The following is a 24,401-nucleotide window of genomic DNA, read 5'->3' on the forward strand; positions in this document are numbered from 1 at the left end:
TTCCGGCTCTGTGAGGACGGCGGCGTGGCTCTGGGACGGACGGCGAGGGTGAGACCTGCGTACCGATCCCTCTGGAGCTAATGGTGTCCAGTAGCCTAAGAAGCAGAGCCTTGAAACTCACAGAAGTAGGTCTGCTTCTCTCCCCTTAGTCCCTCGATGCAAGGAGTCTGTTGCCAGCAGGCTCCCTGAAAATAAAAAACCTAACAAAATACTTTCTTTCAGGAAACTCAGGAGAGCTCCCTGTAATGCACCCAGTCTCCTCTGGGCACAGTAGTAAACTGAGGTCTGGAGGAGGGGCATAGAGGGAGGAGCCAGTGCACACCCATACCTAAAGTCATTCTTAAAGTGCCCATGTCTCCTGCGGAGCCCGTCTATCCCCATGGTCCTTACGGAGTCCCCAGCATCCTCTAGGACGTAAGAGAAAGTAAGTTATTTTAGAATGGGGGCCTGTGATAATAAAGCCCCCTCAGACTTGTGTTGTATAGCTATGAGTCTCAGTATATAATGCCAGCTCCAAATATGGACCAAATGAGTGCATTAGTAAAAGCCCATTCCCCAAAGCACTGTGAAGCACTAGTTAAAGCCCTTCTCCCTGAGACACATCAATTTAGTTAGGGACATTCCCCCTGGTGGGACACAGCAGCACCCTTCCCTCTGGTGGGACACAGCGAGCACCCTTCCCTCTGGTGGGACACAGCGAGCACCCTTCCCTCTGGTGGGACACAGCGAGCACCCTTCCCTCTGGTGGGACACAGCGAGCACCCTTCCCTCTGGTGGGACACAGCGAGGACACTATCAAGCGTCCTTTCTTCTGGTGGGACACTAGCAAGCAACCTGTACCCTTATGGGACACAGCAAGGGCACTAGCAAGCACCCTTTACCCGGGGTGGGATGCAGCAAGCACACTTTCCCTTGGTGGGGTACAGTACGGGCACTAGCAAGCATCCTTTACCCGTGGTGGACGCAGCAAGCACACTTTCCCTTGGTGGGATACAGTAAGGACACTAGCAAGAGCACTAACCCCTGGTTGGACACAGTGAGGACACCAGCGAGTGTCCGTTTCCCCAGTGGGATTCAGCAAGGACATTTCTCCTTTGTGGGATACAGTAAGGGCACTAGCGAGAACCCTCCCCCTGGTGGGACACGAGGACATTAACGAGCACCCCCTGGTAGAAAACAGCGAGGACAATAGCAAGCTCCCTACCCACTGGTGGAACACATGAGCACACTTCCCGCTGGTGGGATACACACCGAGGACACTAGTGATTACCCTTCCCCTTGAGGGACACAGTGAGTATACTAGCAAGCACCATTCCCTCTGGTAGGACACTAGTGAGCGCCCTTCTCCTTGGTGGGACAGAGCAAGGGCACTAGCGTATACCATTCCCACTGGTGGGAAACAGCAAGGACACTAGCATACCGTTCTCCCTGGTGGGACACAGCGAGAACACTAGCATACAATATCCCTGGTGGGACACAGCGAGGAAACTAACATACCATTCCCCCTGTTGGGACACAGCGAGGACGTTATCTAGCACCCTTTCCCCTGGAAAGGACACAAGTGAACACCCTCTACCCTGGTGGAACACAGAGAGAACACTAGAGAAGGCCCTTACCCCTCACCCTGGTAAATGAATGCATACCTCCCAACATGACCCTTTCCAGGAGGGACAAAATGCTCTGCTCTTGGACTTCCCTCTTAATGTATGATTGCCCTCACCTGTGTTGAACTACTTAATGAATAAGAAAGGTGTTTAACTACAGGTGATGCTAATCATACATTAAGAGGGAAGTACAAGAGCAGAGCATTATGTCCCTCCTGGAAAGGGTCATGTTGGGAAGTATGCGAACGGTAGATACCGATTGGGTAGTATGTTGGGCCAATCAGCCCCCACGTGTGAGGAATATCCCCCTGAGAATAGCCGGACAGGTTATGTTATGGAGACATGAGACACACGCAGCACGCTCGTACCCCCATACAGCCATTCCTCCTCCTCATCCCCGCCTCCTCCGCCCGCGGTCACTGTGGTAGAGGAGGGGGCGGCTACGGCCGACGCTGGAGGAGAGGCGGATGAGGAGGGAGCCGCGGCAATGGCGGCGGTATCATTGCTGGTGCTGCTCTCCGCTGTTACCACCATCCTCTCCAGCAGCTCCCCGCCGGCGGACATCTTTCCTGGGGAAGGAAGGAAGGGTCATGCTATCGCGAGAGATCTCCGGCCCCTCAGCAGCCAGTACCCGGATCTACCTGCAAGCAATCGGAAGCCGCGGTGACTACCACGTGACAGTGTTTCGGATGTAGCGGCGGCCATGTTAGCTATTGTCAGCGTCTGCCCTTTCCTGATAGCTTTATTGCTTTCAGCAATGACAAAAGAGCAGGCAGGTGCTTCCCCGTCCCCCAGCTGTGGTTAAACTACAAATCCCAGCATGCCGAGATGCATGTTAGCAGCAAACTGTCTGATTATCTCTCATTCTCACCTATTTAGCATTTATGAAATTATGTCCATGCAGTTATTAAATTAATTTTTTGGGGTTGAGATTTATTTTTCCAGCTCTACCTGGAAATACCACCATTTTCCAGAACACTTATGTCTTAATATATAAATACCTTGAAATTCATTAGCATTAATATTATTGTTATTAAGACTTACTTTAAAAAAAGAGATGTTTAATTTCCATGCATATTTTGGGGCAAGAGGGCTGACCTTTAATATACCATTTTGAATGGAAGCATGGGGGCATCTTGTCCAATTATAATGTATTCTTAGGGGAGGGCGGTAGAGACACTTTGGGGTCTATTTACTAAGCATTGGAGAGTGATAAAGTGGAGCGAGACAAAGTACCAGCTAATCTGCTCCTGTCATTTTTCAAACCAATATGTAAATTAACAGTTAGGAGCCGATTGGCTGGTGCGTTATCACCTTGCACTTATTACCGCTTTATCACTTCTTTATCCCTCCTACAGGTTTAATACATCTGCCCCACTGTCTTTAACATTACAGGAGCTGATTGGCTGGTATCTCTCTCCAAGACTTAATAAATAGACCACATTGTTCTGTGCACACACATGGTGCAGCATATGAAAATTGAGGCCCTAGGTCGCATTTAGTCCTACTTGCCTACTCCCAGAATTTCCTGGAGACTCATGGTTCTGGGGCGAGTTCTCTATGAATTCCTGGCAACCTTTCCAGATCCTACCTAACACAGGTGTGTTGATGCAACTACGTCGCTCTCTTGCTGGTTCCCTGGGACCTTTAGAGCCTTGAGAGAAAATGTATGAGAGTATGCTTTTAATTCCTGAACTGAAACAGGCTCCTCAGCACATGCTCAGGAGAGTACAGCCCCATCTAAGAAGGGACTGTCCCTGGGTTTCCCAAAAATTATACATGACTATGGGGACCATATCTAAAATATACCCCTAACTCAGTTTAGTGACTACTCTGGCAGGGCCTGTTGGGGTTATGAGTTTGACAACTGCTAGAGAGTCACATGTTGACCTGCAGTACATTAAACAAGTTATTGATCCAGTGCAGTGTTTCCCAAATCAGATTCTCACCCCCCTTTCACCACCGCACACCTCATGTTTTCAGAATTTCTGATTAAACAGCAGACTCTCCATCATGACCTCTTTCACTTGTACAAAATGCTCTTCTCCTGGACTTCCCACTTAATTGCAGTCACCTGAGTTGGACTAATTGGGGGCAGATGTGCTAAGCCTTGCAGAGTGATTAAGTGGACGGAGATAAAGTACCAGCCAATCCGCTCCCAACTGGCATTTTTCAAACACAGTCTGTAACATGGGAGATGATTGGCTGGTACTTTATCTCCGTCCACTTAATCACTCTGCAAGGTTTAGTAAATCTGCCTTTTAATAAGAAGGCTGTCTTAACACAGGTGCCTGAAATCAAGAAATGTACATCGTATGTCGATGAATAGCAATAATCGATGTTCCCAGCTCTATGGAAATGGTTTGTGTATTCGATGCTGGGATTTCGTTGGTGGTTCTGTGGTTATCTCAACTGCAGAGGCGTATCTAGGGTAGGGCGAGTGGGGCACGTGCCCTGGGCGCCTTGGCAGGCCCAGGAGAGGGGGGCGGCGCCGGCGACCAGGGCATCATGCCCCTCTCGCCCCCGCCAACCCTAAATGTGAGGGGAGGAGAGCGCAGCAATGCTGTGTCCGGCGCTAGCCAATCAGAGCTTGCGGACCGGCTCCTGATTGGCTGCCGGTCCGCGAGCTCTGATTGGCTAGCGAACCGGTGCCAGACAGCCGCCGGAGACCTGGAGCGGTGAGGGGAAGGAGAGGCGCTGCGCTCTCCTCCCCTCACATAGAGCAAGCGGTGAGTGACGGGGGTGGCGGCGGGCTTGGCGGCACAGTGGGGCATATATCTGGCACCAAATGGGGCATGTAACTGGCACTGTGGGGCAATGTAACTGGCACTGTGGGGCAATGTAACTGGCACTGTGGGGCAGTGTAACTGGCACTGTGGGCCATTGTATCAGGCACTGGGGGGCAATGCAATTGGCACTGTGGGGCATGTATCCGGCACTGTGGGGCAATGTAACTGGCACTGTGGGGCAATGTAACTGGCACTGTGGGGCATTGTATCTGGCACTGTGGGGCATTGTATCTGGCACTGTGGGGCATTGTATCTGGCACTGTGGGGCATTGTATATGGCACTGTGGAGCATTGTATCCGGCACTATGGGGCAATGTATCCGGCACTGTGGGGCATTGTATCCGGCACTGTGGGCCATTTTCAGTGGCCACACCCCTTCTGGAGCGTGGCCACGCCCCTTCTGGCGTGTGGTCACACCCCTTCTAGAGTGTGGACACGCCCATTTTGCACATACTTCTTTTGCTCTTTTTTTTCGGGGGGGGGGGCGCCACTTTACATCTTGCCCTGCGCTCCAAAAACCCTAGTTACGCCTCTGCTCAACTGCTATCACAAAGGTCCAGAAGTATAGCATTTGTACCTTGTGGAAGGACTCGTGTTGGAGGGTATGAGCATACTTGATGACCTTTGTTCACTGCCCTAAAGAAGCCTGAAGTGGAAAATAAGATTTTATTTACCGGTAAATCTATTTCTCGTAGTCCGTAGAGGATGCTGGGACTCCGTAAGAACCATGGGGAATAGACGGGCTCCGCAGGAGATAGGGCACTTTAAGAAAGCTTTGGACTCTGGGTGTGCACAGGCTCCTCCCTCTATGCCCCTCCTCCAGACCTCAGTTAGGGAAATTGTGCCCAGAGAAGATGGACAGTACGAGGAAGGATTTTTGTAAATCTAAGGGCGAGATTCATACCAGCCACACCAATCACACCGTATAACTTGTGATAAACTTACCCAGTTAACAGTATGAACAACAACATAGCCACGGTTCCACCGAAAAACTATAACATAACCCTTATGTAAGCAATAACTATATACAAGTCTTGCAGAAGAAGTCCGCACTTGGGACGGGCGCCCAGCATCCTCTACTGACTACGAGAAATAGATTTACCGGTAAGTAAAATCTTATTTTCTCTAACGTCCTTGAGGATGCTGTGACTTCGTAAGGACCATGGGGATTATACCAAAGCTCCCAAACGGGCGGGAGAGTGCGGATGACTCTGCAGCACCGATTGAGCAAACAGGAGGTCCTCCTCAGCCAAGGTATCAAACTTATAGAACTTTGCAAAGGTGTTTGTCCACGACCAAGTAGCTGCTCGGCACAACTGTAATGCCGAGACCCCTCCGGCAGCCGCCCAAGAAGAGCCCACTTTCCTAGTGGAGTGGGCCTTAACCGATTTCGGTAACTGCAATCCTGCCGTAGAATGCGCCTGCAGAATCGTGTTACAGATCCAGCGAGCAATAGTCTGCTTTGAAGCAGGAGTGCCAACCTTGTTGGCCGCATACAGAACGAACAAAGCTTCAATCTTCCTGATTCTAGCCGTTCTGGTCACATAAATCTTCAAAGCCTTGACTACATCCAGGGACTCGGAATCCTCCAAGTCCCGTGTAGCCACAGGCACGACAATAGGTTGATTCACATGAAAAGATGAGACCACTTTTGGCAGAAAGTGAGGGCGAGTCCTCAACTCTGCCCTATCCACGTGAAAAACCAAGTATGGGCTTTTATGTGATAAAGCCGCCAATTCGGAAACACGTCTTGCCGAAGCTAACGCCAACAACATGACCACTTTCCACGTGAGGTATTTCAACTCCACAGTTTCGAGTGGTTCAAACCAAGGTGACTTGAGGAAACGTAACACCACGTTAAGATCCCAAGGCGCCACCGGAGGCACAAAAGGAGGCTGAATATGCAGCACTCCCTTCACAAAGGTCTGTACTTCAGGAATAGAGGCCAATTCTCTTTGAAAGAAAATGGATAATGCCGAAATCTGGACCTTTATGGAACCTAATTTTAGGCCCAAAGTCACTCCTGTTTGAAGGAAGTGAAGTAGACGGCCCAAATGGAACTCCTCCGTAGGAGCAGCTCTGGCCTCACACCAAGAAACATATTTCCGCCATATACGGTGATAATGTTTTAACGTCACGTCTTTCCTAGCCCTGATCAGGGTAGGAATGACTTCCTCCGGAATCCCTTTTTCCGCTAGGATCCGGCGTTCAACCGCCATGCCGTCAAACGCAGCCACGGTAAGTCTTAGAACAGACAGGGCCCCTGCCGCAGCAGGTCCTGCCTTAGAGGAAGAGGCCACGGATCCCCTGCGAGCAACTCTTGCAGCTCCGGATACCAAGTCCTCCGTGGCCAATCCGGGACAATGAGTATTGTTCTGATCCTGCTTCTTCGTATTATTCTCAACACCTTGGGTATGAGAGGAAGAGGAGGAAACACATAGACCGATCTCAACACCCAAGGTGTCACCAGAGCGTCTACCGCTACCGCCTAAGGGTCCCTTGACCTGGCGCAATACCGCTTTAGCTTTTTGTTGAGACGGGATGCCATCATGTCGATTTGAGGCAGTCCCCAACGATCCGTGATCTGTGCGAAGACTTCTTGATGAAGTCCCCACTCTCCCGGATGCAGGTCGTGCCTGCTGAGGAAGTCCGCCTCCCAGTTGTCCACCCCCGGGATGAACACCGCTGACAGCGCGCTTACATGGCCTTCCACCCAGCGTAGAATCCTGGTCGCTTCTGCCATGGCCATTCTGATCCTTGTTCCGCCTTGGCGGTTTATATGAACCACTGCCGTGACATTGTCTGACTGAATCAGAACCGTTTTTCTCTGAAGCAATTCCTCCGCTTGACGCAGGGCGTTATATATGGCCCTCAACTCCAGGACGTTGATGTGGAGACAAGACTCTAGGCTTGACCAGAGACCTTGGAAATTTCTTCCCAGTGTCACTGCTCCCCAGCCTCGGAGGCTTGCGTCCGTGGTCACCAGGACTCAGTCCTGAATGCCGAACCTGCGACCTTCTAGTAGGTGAGCACTGTTCAGCCACCACAGGAGAGATACCCTGGTCCTGGGAGACAGGGTGATCCTTTGATGCATTTGTAAATGGGACCCGGACCACTTGTCCAAGCGGTCCCAGTGAAAAGTCCTCGCATGGAACCTGCCGAAAGGGATGGCCTCGTAGGAAGCCACCATCTTCCCCAGGACCCGCGTGCAATGATGCACTGAAACCTTTTTTGGTTTTAATAGGTTCCTGACCATGGCTATGAGTTGCTGAACCTTTTCGATTGGAAGAAAAACCTTTTTCTGGTCTGTGTCTAGAATCAGCCCCAAAAAGGTCAGAGGCATTGTAGGGACTTCGGTATATTGAGAATCCAGCCGTGTATCTGCAACGTCTTCATGGACAGAGACACGCTGTCCAGCAACCTCTCCCGAGATCTCGCCTTTGTGAGGAGATCGTCCAAGTATGGGATAATTGTGACCCCCTGCCTGCGCAGGAGCACCATCATTTCCGCCATTACCTTGGTGAAAATTCTCTGGGCCGTGGAAAGCCCAAACGGCAACGTCTGAAATTGGTAGTGACAGTCCTGCACTGCAAATCTCAGGAACGCCTGATGCGGGGGGAATATCGGAACATGAAGGTAAGCATCCTTTATGTCCAGGGACACCATCCAATCCCCCCCCTTCAGGCTGGCGATGACCGCCCTGAGTGATTCCATTTTGAACTTGAACCTCTTCAAGTACAGGTTCAGAGATTTCAGGTTTAAAATGGGTCTGACCAAACCGTCCGGTTTCGAGACCACAAACAGGGTTGAGTAATATCCCTCTCCTTGCTGGAGATGAGGAACTGTGACAATCACCTGTTGAATATACAATTTTTGGATTGCTGCCAACACTAGCTCCCTCTCTAACGGGGAAGCCGGCAGAGCCGATTTAAAAAATCGGCGAGGAGGCAAGTCTGTGAATTCCAGCCTGTATTCCTGAGAAACGATCTCTAATGCCCAGGGTCCACCTGCGAGTGAACCCAGACGTGGCTGAAAAATCGAAGACGAGCCCCCACCAGATCTGCCTCCCCCTCGGAAAGCCCCAGCGTCATGCGGTGGACTTTGCAGACGCAGGGGAGGACTTCTGCTCTTGGGAACTAGCTGTGTGCAGCTTTTTTCCCCTGCCTTTCCCTCTGGCAACAAAGGATGATCCACGTACCTTCTTGTTTTTATTGGAACGAAAGGACTGCATTTGATAATGAGGTGCCTTTTTTTGTATGCTGCGGGGGCACATAAGGTAAGAAATTTGACTTACCAGCCGTAGCGACAAGATCCGAGAGGCCGTCTCCAAACAACTCCACCACTTTGTAAGGCAAGGACTCCATATGCCGCTTTGAATCGGCATCTCCTGTCCACTGTCGGGTCCACAAGAGCCGCCTAGCAGAAATAGACATAGCATTTATTCTGGAGCTTAATAAACAAATGTCTCTCTGAGCATCCCTCATATACAAGGCAGCATCTCTGATACGCTCTATGGTCATTTGAATGGCGTCCCTATCTAAGGTGTCAATTTCCGTAGATAAGAAATGTGCCCATGCCACAACCGCACTACAAACCCAGGCCGACGCCATAGCCGGTCGAGCAATAGTACCGGAATGATTGTAAATGTGCCTTAAGGTAATTTCCTGCCTGCGATCAGCAGGTTCCTTGAGGGAAGCCGTATCCTGAGAAGGCAGTGCCACCTTTTTGGACAAACGTGTCAGCGCCTTGTCAACTTTTGGCGAAGATTCCCAGCGTATCCTATCAGTTTGTGGAAAAGGATACGCCATGAGAATCCTTTTGGGAACTTGTGGTCTCCTATCCGGAGATTCCCAAGCCTTTTCGCACAAGTCACTTAATTCAAATGAGGATGGAAAAGTGACTTCAGGCTTTTTCCCTTTATACATGTGTACCCTCGTGTCAGGGACAGGGGGTTCCTCAGTAATATGCAAAACCTCTTTAATGGCCATAATCATGTACCGTATACCCTTAGCCACCTTTGGCTGTAATTTTGCATCTTCATAGTCGACACTAGAGTCAGTATCTGTGTCGGTATCTGTGTCATTGATCTGGGATATGGTGCGCTTCTGAGACCCGGAAGGACCTGGCGCCCCAGGGACAGGCATGGACTGGCTACCTGACTGATCCCTAGCTTCTGCCTTGTCTTATCTTAAATGCAATAGATTGACATTTGCATTCAAGACATTCAGCATATCCACCCATTCCGGTGTTGGCGTTGCCGACGGCGACCTGACATTCAAGCACGCCCCCTCCACATTAAGCGAGCCTTCCTCGTCAAACATGTCGACACACACGTACCGACACACTTCACACACACACACACACACACACACACACACACACACACACACACGGAACCCCTTTCCTGAAGACAGTATCCCTGTCAAGGCCCTTTGGAGAGACAGAGAGAGAGTATGCCAGCACACACCCCAGCGCAATAACCCTGGAGACCAACACAAAATGTTTTTCCCCAGCAGCGCTGTATAATATGTAAACCGCCAATTATGTGCCCCCCCCCTCTCTTTTTAGCACCCTTTCACCGTGTGTAAGCAGGGGAGAGTCCGGGGAGCTTCCTCTCAGCAGTGCTGTGGATAGCAAATGGCGCTGGTGAGTGCTGAGGGAGAAGCCCCGCCCCCTCGGCGGTGGGCTTCTGTCCCGCTCAAACTTAGTAAAATATGGCGGGGGATCTTTTATATACATGTACAGAGCCCACCTGTACATGTATATACTCTTTTTGCCATGCAGAGGTTTATATTGCTGCTTAGGGCGCCCCCCCTGCGCACTGCACCCTTACAGTGACCAGAGTATGTGAGGTGTATGGGAGCAATGACGCATAGCTGCAGTGCTGTGCGTTACCTCAGTGAAGCTGAAGGCTTCTGCCGCCTGACGACTTCTGTCTTCTGTACTTCTAGCTCTGTGAGAACGGCGGCGCGGCTCCGGGGGTGGACGCCCAGTAAGAACCTGCGTTCACCCCCTCTGGAGCTAATGGTGTCCAGTAGCCGAGGAAGCAGAGCCTATCTTTGACAAGAAGGTCTGCTCCTCTCTCCTCAGTCCCTCGATGCAGGGAGCCTGTTACCAGCAGTGCTCCCTGTGAAAAAGTAGTAAAAGTTAGAAAAAAAATCCAAACAAAAATGCTTCTAGATAGAGAACTCTGGAGAGCTCTGTGCAGTGCACCCATCTTGCTCTGGGCAGTGTAAAACTGAGGTCTGGAGGAGGGGCATAGAGGGAGGAGTCAGTGCACACCCAGAGTCCAAAGCTTTCTTAATGTGCCCTATCTCCTGCGGAGCCCGTCTATTCCCCATGGTCCTTACGGAGTCCCAGCATCCTCAAGGACGTTAGAGAAATGCAGTTTAGCTCATTAGGCCCTGCACCAGTGCTGTTTCTTGCCGATATGGCTGCTCCCAGTACAATGAGCATGGACCTTTTCAGCAGCAGCCAGGCAGCCCTGTAATAAAATGCAACTGGGAGGTGCGGCTGCAGTGACCCTTTCTGCAGTAAGATGCAGCAAGATCAGGCAGCTTTTTTTTTTTTTTCGGAAGTGATAATTTTTTGATGGGGGCATAATGAATACTGAAAGATTTGTTAAAGAATGTAAAACTAAAAATTCTCATTGCACAATTTTTCCATGTTGAATATTCCCCTATATGTTCTGAGCTGCTGGAAAGGATGAGGCTGATGACCCTCTGTAAAACACTGATTTGCTGCAAGGTTTCACTACACTTATTACCGGGGCAATACTTTATTCTAACACCACCTATATCACCCAGGACACCCACGCTGTTAGAATAATAAGTTATCATCACTCTTCCGCTGATCCTTCTACAGCGCTGACATCTGCGAGCCCGTAAAGCCAGAATGACGAAACATGTTCGCGCCCCTCATGTTGTCTGACGTCATTAGCTGGCGCCTGCCAGCAACATCACCAGTAGGTACAGCAGCAGCTGTCAGTATGGCTGGCACTGGGCTGGCAGCGTTCAGCGGGAAGGTATGGGAGCCGGTGCTGGCGAAGTCCCGCCGGGCGGTTGTGTTTATGGACGAACCGTGCGCGGAGATCCTGCACTGGTGCGGCGGCGCTGAGCTGCTCTTAGCGGCCGGGGCGTTGAACATCAAGGAGTTTTCCAGTTTCGAGTCCGGTAGCCCCGGGCAGCCCAAGGCGGTGTTCGTGGTGAGCAGCCCGCTGCGGGGCCGGGCGTTGGAGGTGATCCGGGACGTAGTCACCCAGAGCTGCTTCCAGTACTGCGTGGTGGTGACGGCGCTGAGCCCCGCGGAGCCGGAGGAACAGGCAGCCCATGAGCAGCTGGAGGAGAAGCTGTGTGAGTGGATGGGGAACATGGGCTACACAGCCGAGGTGCTGTGGGCCCCGCTGTTGCTGGCCCCTGTCAGCCCCCACCTCTTCCTGGCCCCCTCCTTCCATTACCTCTTCCCCTTCCTACCAGCCTGGGACCTACAGGCCCTGAACCGCAGCCGCCCGGACAAGAAGCGGTTCCCTGGACTGGGCGATGTGGACTTCCCTTCACTCCCCCATGAGCTACAGACTCGCATCAGGAGCCTGGTGTCAGGGCTACACCACCTCATGGAAGGCATTGGGGTGCGGGAGGAGTGCTTCTCCGTGGGTCACCTCAGCCGAATCATTGCTGGAGAACTGGCTAATTACCCCCAGGCGAAGAACCGCAGGAAGACTGCGCAGAACAAGGCGTCACTGGTCTTCATAGACAGGATCCTCGATGTTACGGGTATGAGGACTTTCTTCAGACACAATTTAGTTAATCGCAAACACTATGACCGTAAGCGGGGTGGGTGAGCGCCAGCCGTATGTTCTGTGTTGATGGCGTAAATAGACAATATGGTGGCACATTGATGACTTTTTTTCCTGTTGGAGCAAATGGGAAATGTGTCTGCGTTATGTTAAAGTCCTGTCAGGTAACACTGTGAGCCCTACCATCATTGGATATGACCACTGCGGCCTTTCACCAGACCAATACATTTTAACTGCTGTATGTTATTTCACTTTTATGATGCAATCTTTATCCATTTACTATATCCGGGTGGCTATAGTAAATATTCAAAAGTTTTTACGAAATGCGTTCGATTTTCTTATCTGGTAGTAGTAAATCCAAGGTTGTGTTATCTACCCAAGTGTTTTACTAGAAATGCAAAGTCCAAAATGGTAATATTCCAGGTACAATAACCTTTGTTATAGAGCAGTGTTGGATCTGCCACTACGGGTGTCTGTATGACTGTCCTATTGGATGAATCTGCACTCCTCAAGTTAGATTATTTACAGAATGTTAAACTATACAGTCCTTGTTTGGTTTTCTCAGAGACTGATTTACCGGTATATTCAATAACTGTTGGAAGCTGCCGTCTTGTCGGAAAGACGGTAGCTACAGACAGTTTTAGGTCGGAAAGGGTTCCGACCTATTCATTAGGGCCCTGTTTATTCCGACAAGTCGGGAAACCCAACTTGTCAGAATGCACACTGATCGGCGGCTTCAGCCACGATCAGCGTGCATTGTCGGAAACGGGGCCAAACCCGACAGGTTTTAGCCCCGTTTCCGACAATCTCAATCCGACTTTAAAAAAAGTCGGATTGAGATGAGGGAGCTGAGACCAGGAGACGGGGGAGCAGCAGGGAGAGCAGGAACCCAGCGGCAGCATCCACCCGGCTCCAGCAAGCGAGGTCCCGCTTGCTGGAGCTGGGTGGACGCTGCCGCTGCTTCCCCGTCTCCTCCTCTCCTCCACCCGTCTGCTCCATCTCCTCCGCTGCTCCCCCCACCACCGCAGACATCTCACCCCCGGTGCCGATGACAGATCACCCCTGGCGCCACTGACAGCTCCCTCTGCTGCTGCTGTCCAGCGCATCCCCTTCATGAAGGTGCCAGCCGGTGTGAATCAGATTCCTCCAGGGTGCGGACAGCACTAAAAATCTCTATTACCATTCCCCCTCCCCTTCCCACGGCAGTGTCAGTTATTAAAAGGACTAGCTGCTCTGATGTTTGGGGACTGCTGTGCTGCCCTTGGCAAGTGGTGCCCCATGGCATGTTCCTTGTGGCATACCCACCACTGGGCTTTCTTCTCTTTTACATTTGCTTAAATCCGCGGATCCTAGTTTTATTTTGAAGTATTGTCTATTCTGTGCAAATTAATGGAATGCTGGCAACAGCATCCTAAACCACTGCTACTTTTGTACTGAAATCACACCTCTTATGCTGGCCATACATTAGGACGACCAGCACCCGGTTCGATTCCTCATACGATTTTCTCTTCAATCCCGTCGGGAGCCCATGGCATACGATTTGGAGTTTTATGTGCATACGATAAATTGTATTATCAATCGATTGTGTGCCTCACCAAAAGCCCGTGATCACCTGGAAGGAAATGCTACTCAGGAATGATGCTGATCGTATAGGATGCATTGTATGTGCATAAAACAAGGTACAATGTGCATACGATTACGAGGGATAATATGTGCTGCACGTATGATCTATGGATGCAACATTTGACGCACGGTGCCGAGTATCGCATCGTAATCATACCCAAAACGCATACAACGCTTCTAAATCCTACATTCGTACGCGATAGTGACCTAGTGTATGGCCATCTTTAGGGCCTCATTCAGAGATGTACGTAAACCCGATTGCATACATCTCTGATTGTTAGAGATTGGCGCATGCACAGGTCTCCTTCTGTGAGGTCACTTGCAGTCCCCCCTTGGCTGCAGCGGTGTGGCGATGAAGACCGTTCTACAGAACAGGGACATGTCATCCCCATTTTATAGATCTGCCGATCTCTGGGTCTGCGTCTTCAGAACCAGACTTCCTGGCATCGGCTGAGCAGTTCCGCCAGTCATTCTGAGTTAGCTGGGGCTTACTTAGATGACCGAGGGCTGTGACTGGTGATGGTGATCCGATTGTGCGTCTTTGGACGCAGCTCTCTCGCTCTTGGATCTGCAGTGCTATCTGAAGTAGAAGACTCGTACCGCTTGTTGGGATCCCGGCTGTCACAATACAGACGCTGGGATCCCAATGGGGCCACCATACTGCCGCTGGTATACTGGCGAGGTAGGTGCTTACCCCGCTATGGGCGTACACGAGACCCATAGATAGTGTTCACTCTAGGAATTTTTTAGGGCAGGGTGCTGATCACGGGTAGGGCACATTTTTCATTCGGGAGGGCACATTTTTCGTTCGGGAGGGCACATTTTTCAATTAGAAGGGCAAAATTAGGTACATACTATAATGCTTGGTCCTCCCATTCCCACATGATAAAGAATGGGCAGTGCGCGCCAAAGGCGAAAATTTAGGGGCGTTGTTTTTCGTGGGGTTAGGGGCATGGCCACATAATAGTGGCAATTCACATTACACCACACAATAGTGCAGCTAATACACACTGCACCAAGTAGAACCTCCTATACACACTGCGACAGGTAGAGCACGTTATACATATTGCGCCAGGCAGAGCACATTCTACACTTTGCGCCAGGCAGAGCACGTTATACACATTGCGCCAGGTAGAGAGCACTGAGACACACTGCACCAGGTAGAGAGCACTGAGACACACTGCACCAGGTAGAGAGCACTGAGACACACTGCACCAGGTAGAGAGCACTGAGACACACTGCACCAGGTAGAGAGCACCGAGAAACATTGCACCAGGTAGAGAGCACTGAGAAACATTGCACCAGGTAGAGAGCACCGAGAAACATTGCACCAGGTAGAGAGCACTGAGAAACATTGCACCAGGTAGAGAGCACCGAGAAACATTGCACCAGGTAGAGAGCACCGAGAAACATTGCACCAGGTAGAGAGCACTGAGAAACATTGCACCAGGTAGAGAGCACCGAGAAACATTGCACCAGGTAGAGAGCACTGAGAAACATTGCACCAGGTAGAGAGCACCGAGAAACATTGCACCAGGTAGAGAGCACCGAGAAACATTGCACCAGGTAGAGAGCACTGAGAAACATTGCACCAGGTAGAGAGCACTGAGAAACATTGCACCAGGTAGAGAGCACCGAGAAACATTGCACCAGGTAGAGAGCACCGAGAAACATTGCACCAGGTAGAGAGCACCGAGAAACATTGCACCAGGTAGAGAGCACCGAGAAACATTGCACCAGGTAGAGAGCACCGAGAAACATTGCACCAGGTAGAGAGCACCGAGAAACATTGCACCAGGTAGAGAGCACCGAGAAACATTGCACCAGGTAGAAAGCACTGAGACACATTGGAGGAGGAGGGGGGGGGGGTAGATGGTTCCGCACACACATAAGACAAGGGGTAGTGGGGCCACACACAGGGGGTTGGGGGGGGGCAGGAGGGCACAAGGTGTCACACACACGGGGGGGGGGGGGGGGGGCGCACAAACCAGGGTGAGGGGGGTAAAGTGTGCCACACACAAAGGCTGGGGGTAAATGGGGTCACATGCAGGGGGTGGGGGCAGGATATGGCAATGCATTAAAATACATGTTCATTACTTTGTGTGTATCTACTTACTCACACTCTGGCAGCTGAGGGTCACACTCCGGTAGATGGGTACGCTGGCCAGTGGCACTGGCTGGTGGGAGATGGGGGCTGCCCGCGGGTGTCTGGCCATGCACACAGAGAGGAGGGAGGGCTGGGTTTGCCTCGGCGGGAGAGGCAAACCCAGCCCTCCTGTCTCTCGCAGAGGAGGGGAGATGCGGCGGCTGACAACTAAGGACGGACGAGGTGGGCGGGCGGGACGGACGAGGTGGGCGGGACAGATGGGGCGGTACAGACGGGGCGGGCCGCGGAGGTCTCTGTCTCTCATGCAGGGAGACAGTGTGACTGTGATTAAGCACACTGGATTACTGCAGTAATGTGTCCGGTGGCTTGGCGGGGTCCGGCGGGCAGCAAAGTGCGGGGCGGGAGGGCGCACACAAATGGGCAGGGCGGCATTCAGGTGTCTAAAAAAGGGGCAGGGCGCAGCGCCCTGTGAAAGACACCTAGAGTGAACACTACATAGAGGGAGAATAGGACCTGTGGCGAGTGTAGCTCGCCATCGCGCCTGCAGCTTTGCGCTCGCCCCCATCGGCATTCTACCGCTCGTGATGCCGATGTCTGTATACTGACATTCGGCATCCCGTGCAGCGGGATATAATACCGAACCTTTTGCAGACATGTTGGTAGTACATCCTAAATGGCTTCCTAAAGTCCGGTCCGGCTGGTCCAGCATCGGAAGCAATGTGTCCCTGCACTAAATATACATTTAAAGACAGATGACAGGTGCTGTTAATTAATTAGCCTAGCTTCTGGCTGGCAACAGATTGAGGCAAAACCTGGACTGACCCTTCAGTCGTGCTGCTGCTTCTTCTCTAAAGCTGAGAAATCCTGTTGTTCCACATTAACTTCATGTGGAACTGTGCTGACTCTGCCACACCATGCACAGGTGACTGAATTAGTACATCAGTCAATTTGATTTAGCCATCTGTGCTCAACCATAAAAACCAGGAATGTCAGGGTGCCTTGAGGAACGAGTTTGGGCTCCTCTGTTATAGGATGCCACCTTTCCAATAATTCAGCTTGTCAAAATTCTAACATACTAGAGCTGCTGTATAACCTGATAAACTGTAAATGCTGTATTGTGAAGTGGAAAGGCCTAGGTGTAACAGCAGCTCTGCCACAAAGTGGAGGGAAATGTTACCAGTGGAGTACCCCAGGGATCTGTACTTGGTCCAGTTCTCTTTAATATCTTTGTTGGTGACATTGCAGATGGTATTGAAGGGAAGATATGCCTTTTTGCAGATGATACAAAGATATGCAACAGGGTAGACACACCGGGAGGGGTCAAACAAATGATTAATGACCTAGCTAGGCTTGAGAAATGGTCAAGAACGTGGCAACTACAGTTTAATGCTAAAAAATGCAAAATCATGCACTTGGGTCTCAAAAACCCAAAGGCTAAGTATAGTATCAAGGGTACTGTAATGGAAACTACTGAGGAGGATAGGGATTTAGGAGTCACTATTTCAAGTGACTTGAAGGCAGGAAAGCAATGTAACAAAGCAATGAGAAAGGCAAGTCAGATGCTTGGTTGCATAGGGAGAGTAATCAGTAGCAGGAAAAAAGAAGTGATAATGCCACTGTATAGGTCATTGGTGCGGCCCCATCTGGAATACTGTGTCCAGTTCTGGAGACCCTATCTCCAGAAGGATATAAATACATTAGAGAGCCTACATTACAAAACGTACCCGGAAAGGCTAAAATATCTTAACATGTATAGTTTGGAGGAGAGAAGGGAAAGGGGAGACATGATAGAAACTTTCAAATATATCAAGGGTCCTAACAAAGTTCAGGAGGGAAACATTCTTCAAAGGAAGAGAAGTATTCGAACTCGAGGACATGCACTGAGACTGGAGGGGGGGAGGTTCAGGGGAAATTTAAGGAAAAATTACTTCACAGAAAGGGTAGTGGAATAGTCTCCCATCAGAGGTGGTAGAGGCTAAGACTGTAGAGCAATTTCAACATGCTTGGGATAGGCATATGAATATCCTTACAAAGAATTAAGGTTCAAAAAGGGTTGAGATTACCTAAAGGATAAAAAAAAAGGGCAGACTAGATGGGCCAAGTGGTTCTTATCTGCCGTCAAATTCTGTGTTTCGATGTAAGTGCTAGGCCACACAAGCACACAGAATGGGACTGAAGTGCCAAGTGGGTAAAAGTCATCTGTCTTTAGGTGCAGCACTTAATACTGAGCACTAAACTGCCCCTGGCAGAAATGTGGACACAATAACCTAATAAAGAGTTTTGTGGATTACATCTCCATTAAACGGCAGCACACGTGCTTGTATAATGCCGAATGGCTGCTGGAGTGATGTAGAGCCATTGGACTCTGGCACGGTGGTAACGCGTTCTCTGGTGTAAAGTATCATGCTTCCCCATCTTGTAGTCGATGGCTCAATCAGGGTTCGTGGATGGTAGGAAAATACTTCCTGCCCAATGTATACTGGCAATTGTGAAACCTTATGCTTGAGACATAATGGTCTGGTGCTGTTTCTTGTCCTGAGCCCTTTTGTTCAATGAGGGGAAAACTCAATGGTACAGCATACAATGATATTGTAGAGCATTTTCTCTATCGTCCTAGTGGATGCTGGGGTTCCTGAAAGGACCATGGGGAATAGCGGCTCCGCAGGAGACAGGGCACAAAAAGTAAAGCTTTTTCCGATCAGGTGGTGTGCACTGGCTCCTCCCCCTATGACCCTCCTCCAGACTCCAGTTAGATTTTTGTGCCCGGCCGAGAAGGGTGCAATCTAGGTGGCTCTCCTAAAGAGCTGCTTAGAAAAAGTTTAGCTAGGTTTTTTATTTTACAGTGATTCCTGCTGGCAACAGGATCACTGCAGCGAGGGACTGAGGGGAGAAGGAGTCAACTCACCTGCGTGCAGGATGGATTGGCTTCTTGGCTACTGGACATCAAGCTCCAGAGGGACGATCACGGGTACAGCCTGGATGGTCACCGGAGCCACGCCGCCGGCCCCCTTGCAGATGCTGAAGACAGAAGAGGTCCAGAATCGGCGGCTGAAGACTCCTGCAGTCTTCAAAAGGTAGCGCACAGCACTGCAGCTGTGCGCCATTTTCCTCTCAGCACACTTCACACGGCAGTCACTGAGGGTGCAGGGCGCTGGGAGGGGGGCGCCCTGGGAGGCAAAATGATTACCTATAAAGGCTAAAAATACCTCACATATAGCCCTAGAGGCTATATGGAGATATTTAACCCCTGCCTGATTTCTCTAAATAGCGGGAGACGAGCCCGCCAGAAAAGGGGCGGGGCCTATCTCCTCAGCACACGGCGCCATTTCCTCTCACAGTTCCGCTGGTCAGGACGGCTCCCAAGTCTCTCCCCTGCACTGCACTACAGAAACAGGGTAAAACAGAGAGGGGGGGGCACATTTATGGCGATAATTTGATATAACAAAGCAGCTATAAGGGAGCACTTATTATAAGGCTATCCCTGATATATATATAGCGCTTTTGGTGTGTGCTGGCAAACTCTCCCTCTGTCTCCCCAAAGGGCTAGTGGGTCCTGTCTTCGTTAGGAGCATTCCCTGTGTGTCTGCTGTGTGTCGGTACGTGTGTGTCGACATGTATGAGGACGATATTGGTGTGGAGGCGGAGCAATTGCCAAATATGAGGATGTCACCCCCTAGGGAGTCGACACCGGAATGGATGCCTTTATTTATGGAACTACGGGATAGTGTCAACACGCTAAAGCAGTCGTTTGACGACATGAGGCGGCCGGACAATCAATTAGTGCCTGTCCAGGCGACTCAAACACCGTCAGGGGCTGTGAAACGCCCTTTGCCTCAGTCGGTCGACACAGACCCAGACACAGGCGATGACTCCAGTGGTGACGGTGACGAATCAACCGTATTTTCCAGTAGGGCCACACGTTATATGATTTTGGCAATGAAGGAGGCGTTACATTTAGCTGATACTACAGGTACCACTAAACAGGGTATTATGTGGGGTATGAAAAAACTACCTATAGTTTTTCCTGAATCAGAAGAATTAAATGACGTGTGTAATGAAGCGTGGGTTGCCCCTGATAAAAAACTGATAATTTCAAAGAAATTATTGGCATTATACCCTTTCCCGCCAGAGGTTAGGGAGCGCTGGGAAACACCTCCTAGGGTGGACAAGGCGCTAACACGCTTATCTAAACAAGTGGCGTTACCCTCTCCTGAGACGGCCGCAATTAAAGATCCATCAGATAGGAGGATGGAAAATATCCAAAAAAGTATATACACACATGCAGGTGTTATACTACGACCAGCTGTAGCGACTGCCTGGATGGGCAGTGCTGGGGTAGTTTGGTCAGAGTCCCTGATTGAAAATATTGATACCCTGGACAGGGACAATATTTTACTGTCGTTAGAACAAATAAAGGATGCATTTCTTTATATGCGTGATGCACAGAGGGATATCTGCACACTGGCATCACGGGTAAGTGCTATGTCCATTTCGGCCAGAAGAGCTTTATGGACGCGACAGTGGTCAGGTGATGCGGATTCAAAACGGCATATGGAAGTTTTGCCGTATAAAGGGGAGGAGTTATTTGGAGTCGGTCTATCAGATTTGGTGGCCACGGCTACAGCCGGGAAATCCACCTTTCTACCTCAAGTCACTCCCCCACAGAAAAAGGCACCGACTTTTCAACCGCAGCCCTTTCGTTCCTTTAAAAATAAGAGAGCAAAGGGCTATTCATATCTGCCACGAGGCAAAGGTCGAGGGAAGAGACAGCAACACGCAGCTCCTTCCCAGGAACAGAAGCCCTCCCCGGCTTCTACAAAAGCCTCAGCATGACGCTGGGGCTCCTCAAGCGGACTCGGGGATGGTGGGCGGTCGTCTCAAAAATTACAGCGCGCAGTGGGCTCACTCGCAGGTAGATCCCTGGATCCTGCAGATAATATCTCAAGGGTACAGGTTGGAATTAGAGACGGATCCACCTCGCCGTTTCCTGAAGTCTGCTTTACCAACGTCCCCCTCCGAAAGGGAGACGGTTTTGGAAGCCATTCACAAGCTGTACTCTCAGCAGGTGATAGTCAAGGTACCTCTTCTACAACAAGGGAAGGGGTATTATTCCACTCTTTTTGTGGTACCGAAGCCGGATGGCTCGGTAAGGCCTATTCTAAATCTGAAGTCCTTGAACCTGTACATAAAGAAGTTCAAGTTCAAAATGGAGTCACTCAGAGCAGTGATAGCGAACCTGGAAGAGGGGGACTTTATGGTATCCTTGGACATCAAGGATGCGTATCTCCACGTTCCAATTTACCCCTCACACCAGGGGTACCTCAGGTTCGTTGTACAAAACTGTCACTATCAGTTTCAGACGCTGCCGTTCGGATTGTCCACGGCACCTCGGATCTTTACAAAGGTAATGGCCGAGATGATGATTCTTCTTCGAAGAAAAGGCGTATTAATTATCCCATACTTGGACGATCTCCTAATAAGGGCGAGGTCCAGAGAACAGCTAGAGATGGGATTAGCACTGTCTCAAGAAGTGCTAAAACAGCACGGGTGGATTCTGAATATTCCAAAATCCCAGTTAATGCCGACAACTCGTCTGCTGTTCCTAGGGATGATTCTGGACACGGTTCAGAAAAAGGTTTTTCTCCCGGAGGAAAAAGCCAAGGAGTTATCCGAGCTTGTCAGGAACCTCCTAAAACCAGGAAAGGTGTCTGTACATCAATGCACAAGAGTCCTGGGAAAAATGGTAGCTTCTTACGAAGCAATTCCATTCGGCAGATTCCACGCAAGAATTTTCCAAAGGGATCTGTTGGACAAATGGTCAGGGTCGCATCTTCAGATGCACCTACGGATAACCCTGTCTCCAAGGACAAGGGTGTCTCTTCTGTGGTGGTTGCAGAGTCCTCATCTATTGGAGGGCCGCAGATTCGGCATACAGGATTGGATCCTGGTGACCACGGACGCCAGCCTGAGAGGCTGGGGAGCAGTCACACAAGGAAGAAACTTCCAGGGAGTATGGACGAGCCTGGAAACGTCTCTTCACATAAACATTCTGGAACTAAGAGCAATATACAATGCTCTAAGCCAGGCAGAACCTCTGCTTCAGGGAAAACCGGTGTTGATCCAGTCGGACAACATCACGGCAGTCGCCCATGTGAACAGACAGGGCGGCACAAGAAGCAGGAGTGCAATGACAGAAGCTGCAAGGATTCTTCGCTGGGCAGAGAATCATGTGATAGCGCTATCAGCAGTGTTCATCCCGGGAGTGGACAACTGGGAAGCAGACTTCCTCAGCAGACACGATCTTCACCCGGGAGAGTGGGGACTTCATCCAGAAGTCTTCCACATGCTGGTAACCCGTTGGGAAAGACCAATGGTGGACATGATGGCGTCTCGCCTCAACAAAAAACTGGACAGGTATAGCGCCAGGTCAAGAGATCCGCAGGCAATAGCTGTGGACGCGCTGGTAACGCCTTGGGTGTACCAGTCGGTGTATGTGTTTCCTCCTCTGCCTCTCATACCAAAAGTATTGAGAATTATACGGCAAAGAGGCGTAAGAACGATACTAGTGGTTCCGGATTGGCCAAGAAGGACTTGGTACCCGGAACTTCAAGAGATGATCACGGAAGATCCGTGGCCTCTACCTCTAAGGAGGGACTTGCTTCAGCAGGGTCCCTGTCTGTTTCAAGACTTACCGCGGCTGCGTTTGACGGCATGGCGGTTGAACGCCGGATCCTAATGGAAAAAGGCATGCCGGAAGAAGTCATTCCTACTTTGATTAAAGCAAGGAAAGAAGTAACCGTGCAACATTATCACCGAATTTGGCGAAAATATGTTGCGTGGTGCGAAGATCGGAGTGCTCCGACGGAGGAATTTCAACTGGGTCGATTCCTACATTTCCTGCAATCAGGATTGTCTATGGGTCTCAAATTGGGATCTATTAAGGTTCAAATTTCGGCCCTGTCGATTTTCTTTCAAAAAGAATTGGCTTCAGTCCCTGAAGTCCAGACCTTTGTGAAGGGAGTGCTGCATATACAGCCTCCTGTGGTGCCTCCAGTGGCACCGTGGGATCTCAATGTAGTTTTGGATTTTCTAAAATCTCATTGGTTTGAACCACTAAATAAGGTGGATTTGAAATATCTCACTTGGAAAGTGACCATGCTTCTAGCCCTGGCTTCTGCCAGGAGAGTGTCAGAATTGGCAGCTTTATCTTACAAAAGCCCATATCTGATTTTCCATTCGGACAGGGCAGAACTGCGGACTCGTCCGCATTTTCTCCCTAAGGTGGTGTCAGCATTTCATCTGAACCAGCCTATTGTAGTGCCTGCGGCTACAAGTGACTTGGAGGACTCCAAGTTACTGGACGTTGTCAGAGCATTAAAAATATATATTGCAAGAACAGCTGGAGTCAGAAAATCTGACTCGTTGTTTATATTGTATGCACCCAACAAGATGGGTGCTCCTGCGTCTAAGCAGACGATTGCTCGTTGGATCTGTAGCACAATCCAACTGGCACATTCTGTGGCAGGCCTGCCACAGCCTAAATCTGTAAAGGCCCACTCCACAAGGAAGGTGGGCTCATCTTGGGCGGCTGCCCGAGGGGTCTCGGCATTACAACTTTGCCGAGCAGCTACGTGGTCAGGGGAGAACACGTTTGTAAAATTTTACAAATTTGATACTCTGGCTAAGGAGGACCTGGAGTTCTCTCATTCGGTGCTGCAGAGTCATCCGCACTCTCCCGCCCGTTTGGGAGCTTTGGTATAATCCCCATGGTCCTTTCAGGAACCCCAGCATCCACTAGGACGATAGAGAAAATAAGATTTTACTTACCGATAAATCTATTTCTCGGAGTCCGTAGTGGATGCTGGGCGCCCATCCCAAGTGCGGATTATCTGCATAAATTGTACATAGTTATTGTTAACTTATTCGGGTTATTGTTGTAGGAAGCCATCTTTCAGAGGCTCCGCTGTTATCATACTGTTAACTGGGTTTAGATCACAAGTTGTACGGTGTGATTGGTGTGGCTGGTATGAGTCTTACCCGGGATTCAAAATCCTCCCTTATTGTGTACGCTCGTCCGGGCACAGTACCTAACTGGAGTCTGGAGGAGGGTCATAGGGGGAGGAGCCAGTGCACACCACCTGATCGGAAAAAGCTTTACTTTTTGTGCCCTGTCTCCTGCGGAGCCGCTATTCCCCATGGTCCTTTCAGGAACCCCAGCATCCACTACGGACTCCGAGAAATAGATTTATCGGTAAGTAAAATCTTATTTTCTGCTCTCAACTTTCTGACAACAATTTTGGTAAGGCCTTTTCCTATATCAGCATAACAATTAGGGGTGCTAAGAGGAGGCTGGGGAGTAGGAACTATATATGCAGGCCCAGGTTTTCTGAAAGGGCCAGCCCAGGGCAGCTGCTTCTCACTGGGACAATCTCCCACTGTATGGAAGACACGCCTCCTGTGTGGCGGGTGGAGTTGCTTTGACT

General features: G+C 50.3%; 2 protein-coding genes across 7 annotated transcripts in view; one reads left to right on the top strand and one right to left on the bottom strand.

Moving 5' to 3' along the window:
- The window catches only part of FIP1L1 (factor interacting with PAPOLA and CPSF1), a 228,115-nt gene extending 225,784 nt beyond the window's left edge, over window positions 1–2,331 (bottom strand). For 2 of the 5 annotated variants that reach the window (XM_063920932.1, XM_063920931.1), the window contains exon 1: window positions 1,973–2,215. In XM_063920932.1, coding sequence (XP_063777002.1) covers window positions 1,973–2,168 — 196 coding nt within the window. In that variant the 5' untranslated portion in view covers window positions 2,169–2,215. Of the gene's footprint in view, window positions 1–1,643; window positions 1,669–1,972; window positions 2,217–2,245 lie in introns of those variants that run through there. The other 3 variants (XM_063920934.1, XM_063920933.1, XM_063920935.1) reach the window with 3 other exon arrangements.
- An 8,985-nt stretch (window positions 2,332–11,316) lies between these two features.
- The window catches only part of SCFD2 (sec1 family domain containing 2), a 1,002,395-nt gene continuing 989,310 nt past the window's right edge, over window positions 11,317–24,401 (top strand). Inside the window, exon 1 of one of the 2 annotated variants that reach the window (XM_063920937.1) lies at window positions 11,317–12,165. In XM_063920937.1, coding sequence (XP_063777007.1) covers window positions 11,382–12,165 — 784 coding nt within the window. In that variant the 5' untranslated portion in view covers window positions 11,317–11,381. The remainder of the gene's footprint in view (window positions 12,166–24,401) is intronic. The other variant, XM_063920936.1, reaches the window with a different exon arrangement.

Source organism: Pseudophryne corroboree, chromosome 1, assembly GCF_028390025.1.
Source record: "Pseudophryne corroboree isolate aPseCor3 chromosome 1, aPseCor3.hap2, whole genome shotgun sequence".
In the NCBI taxonomy this organism is placed as follows: Eukaryota; Metazoa; Chordata; class Amphibia; order Anura; family Myobatrachidae; genus Pseudophryne; species Pseudophryne corroboree.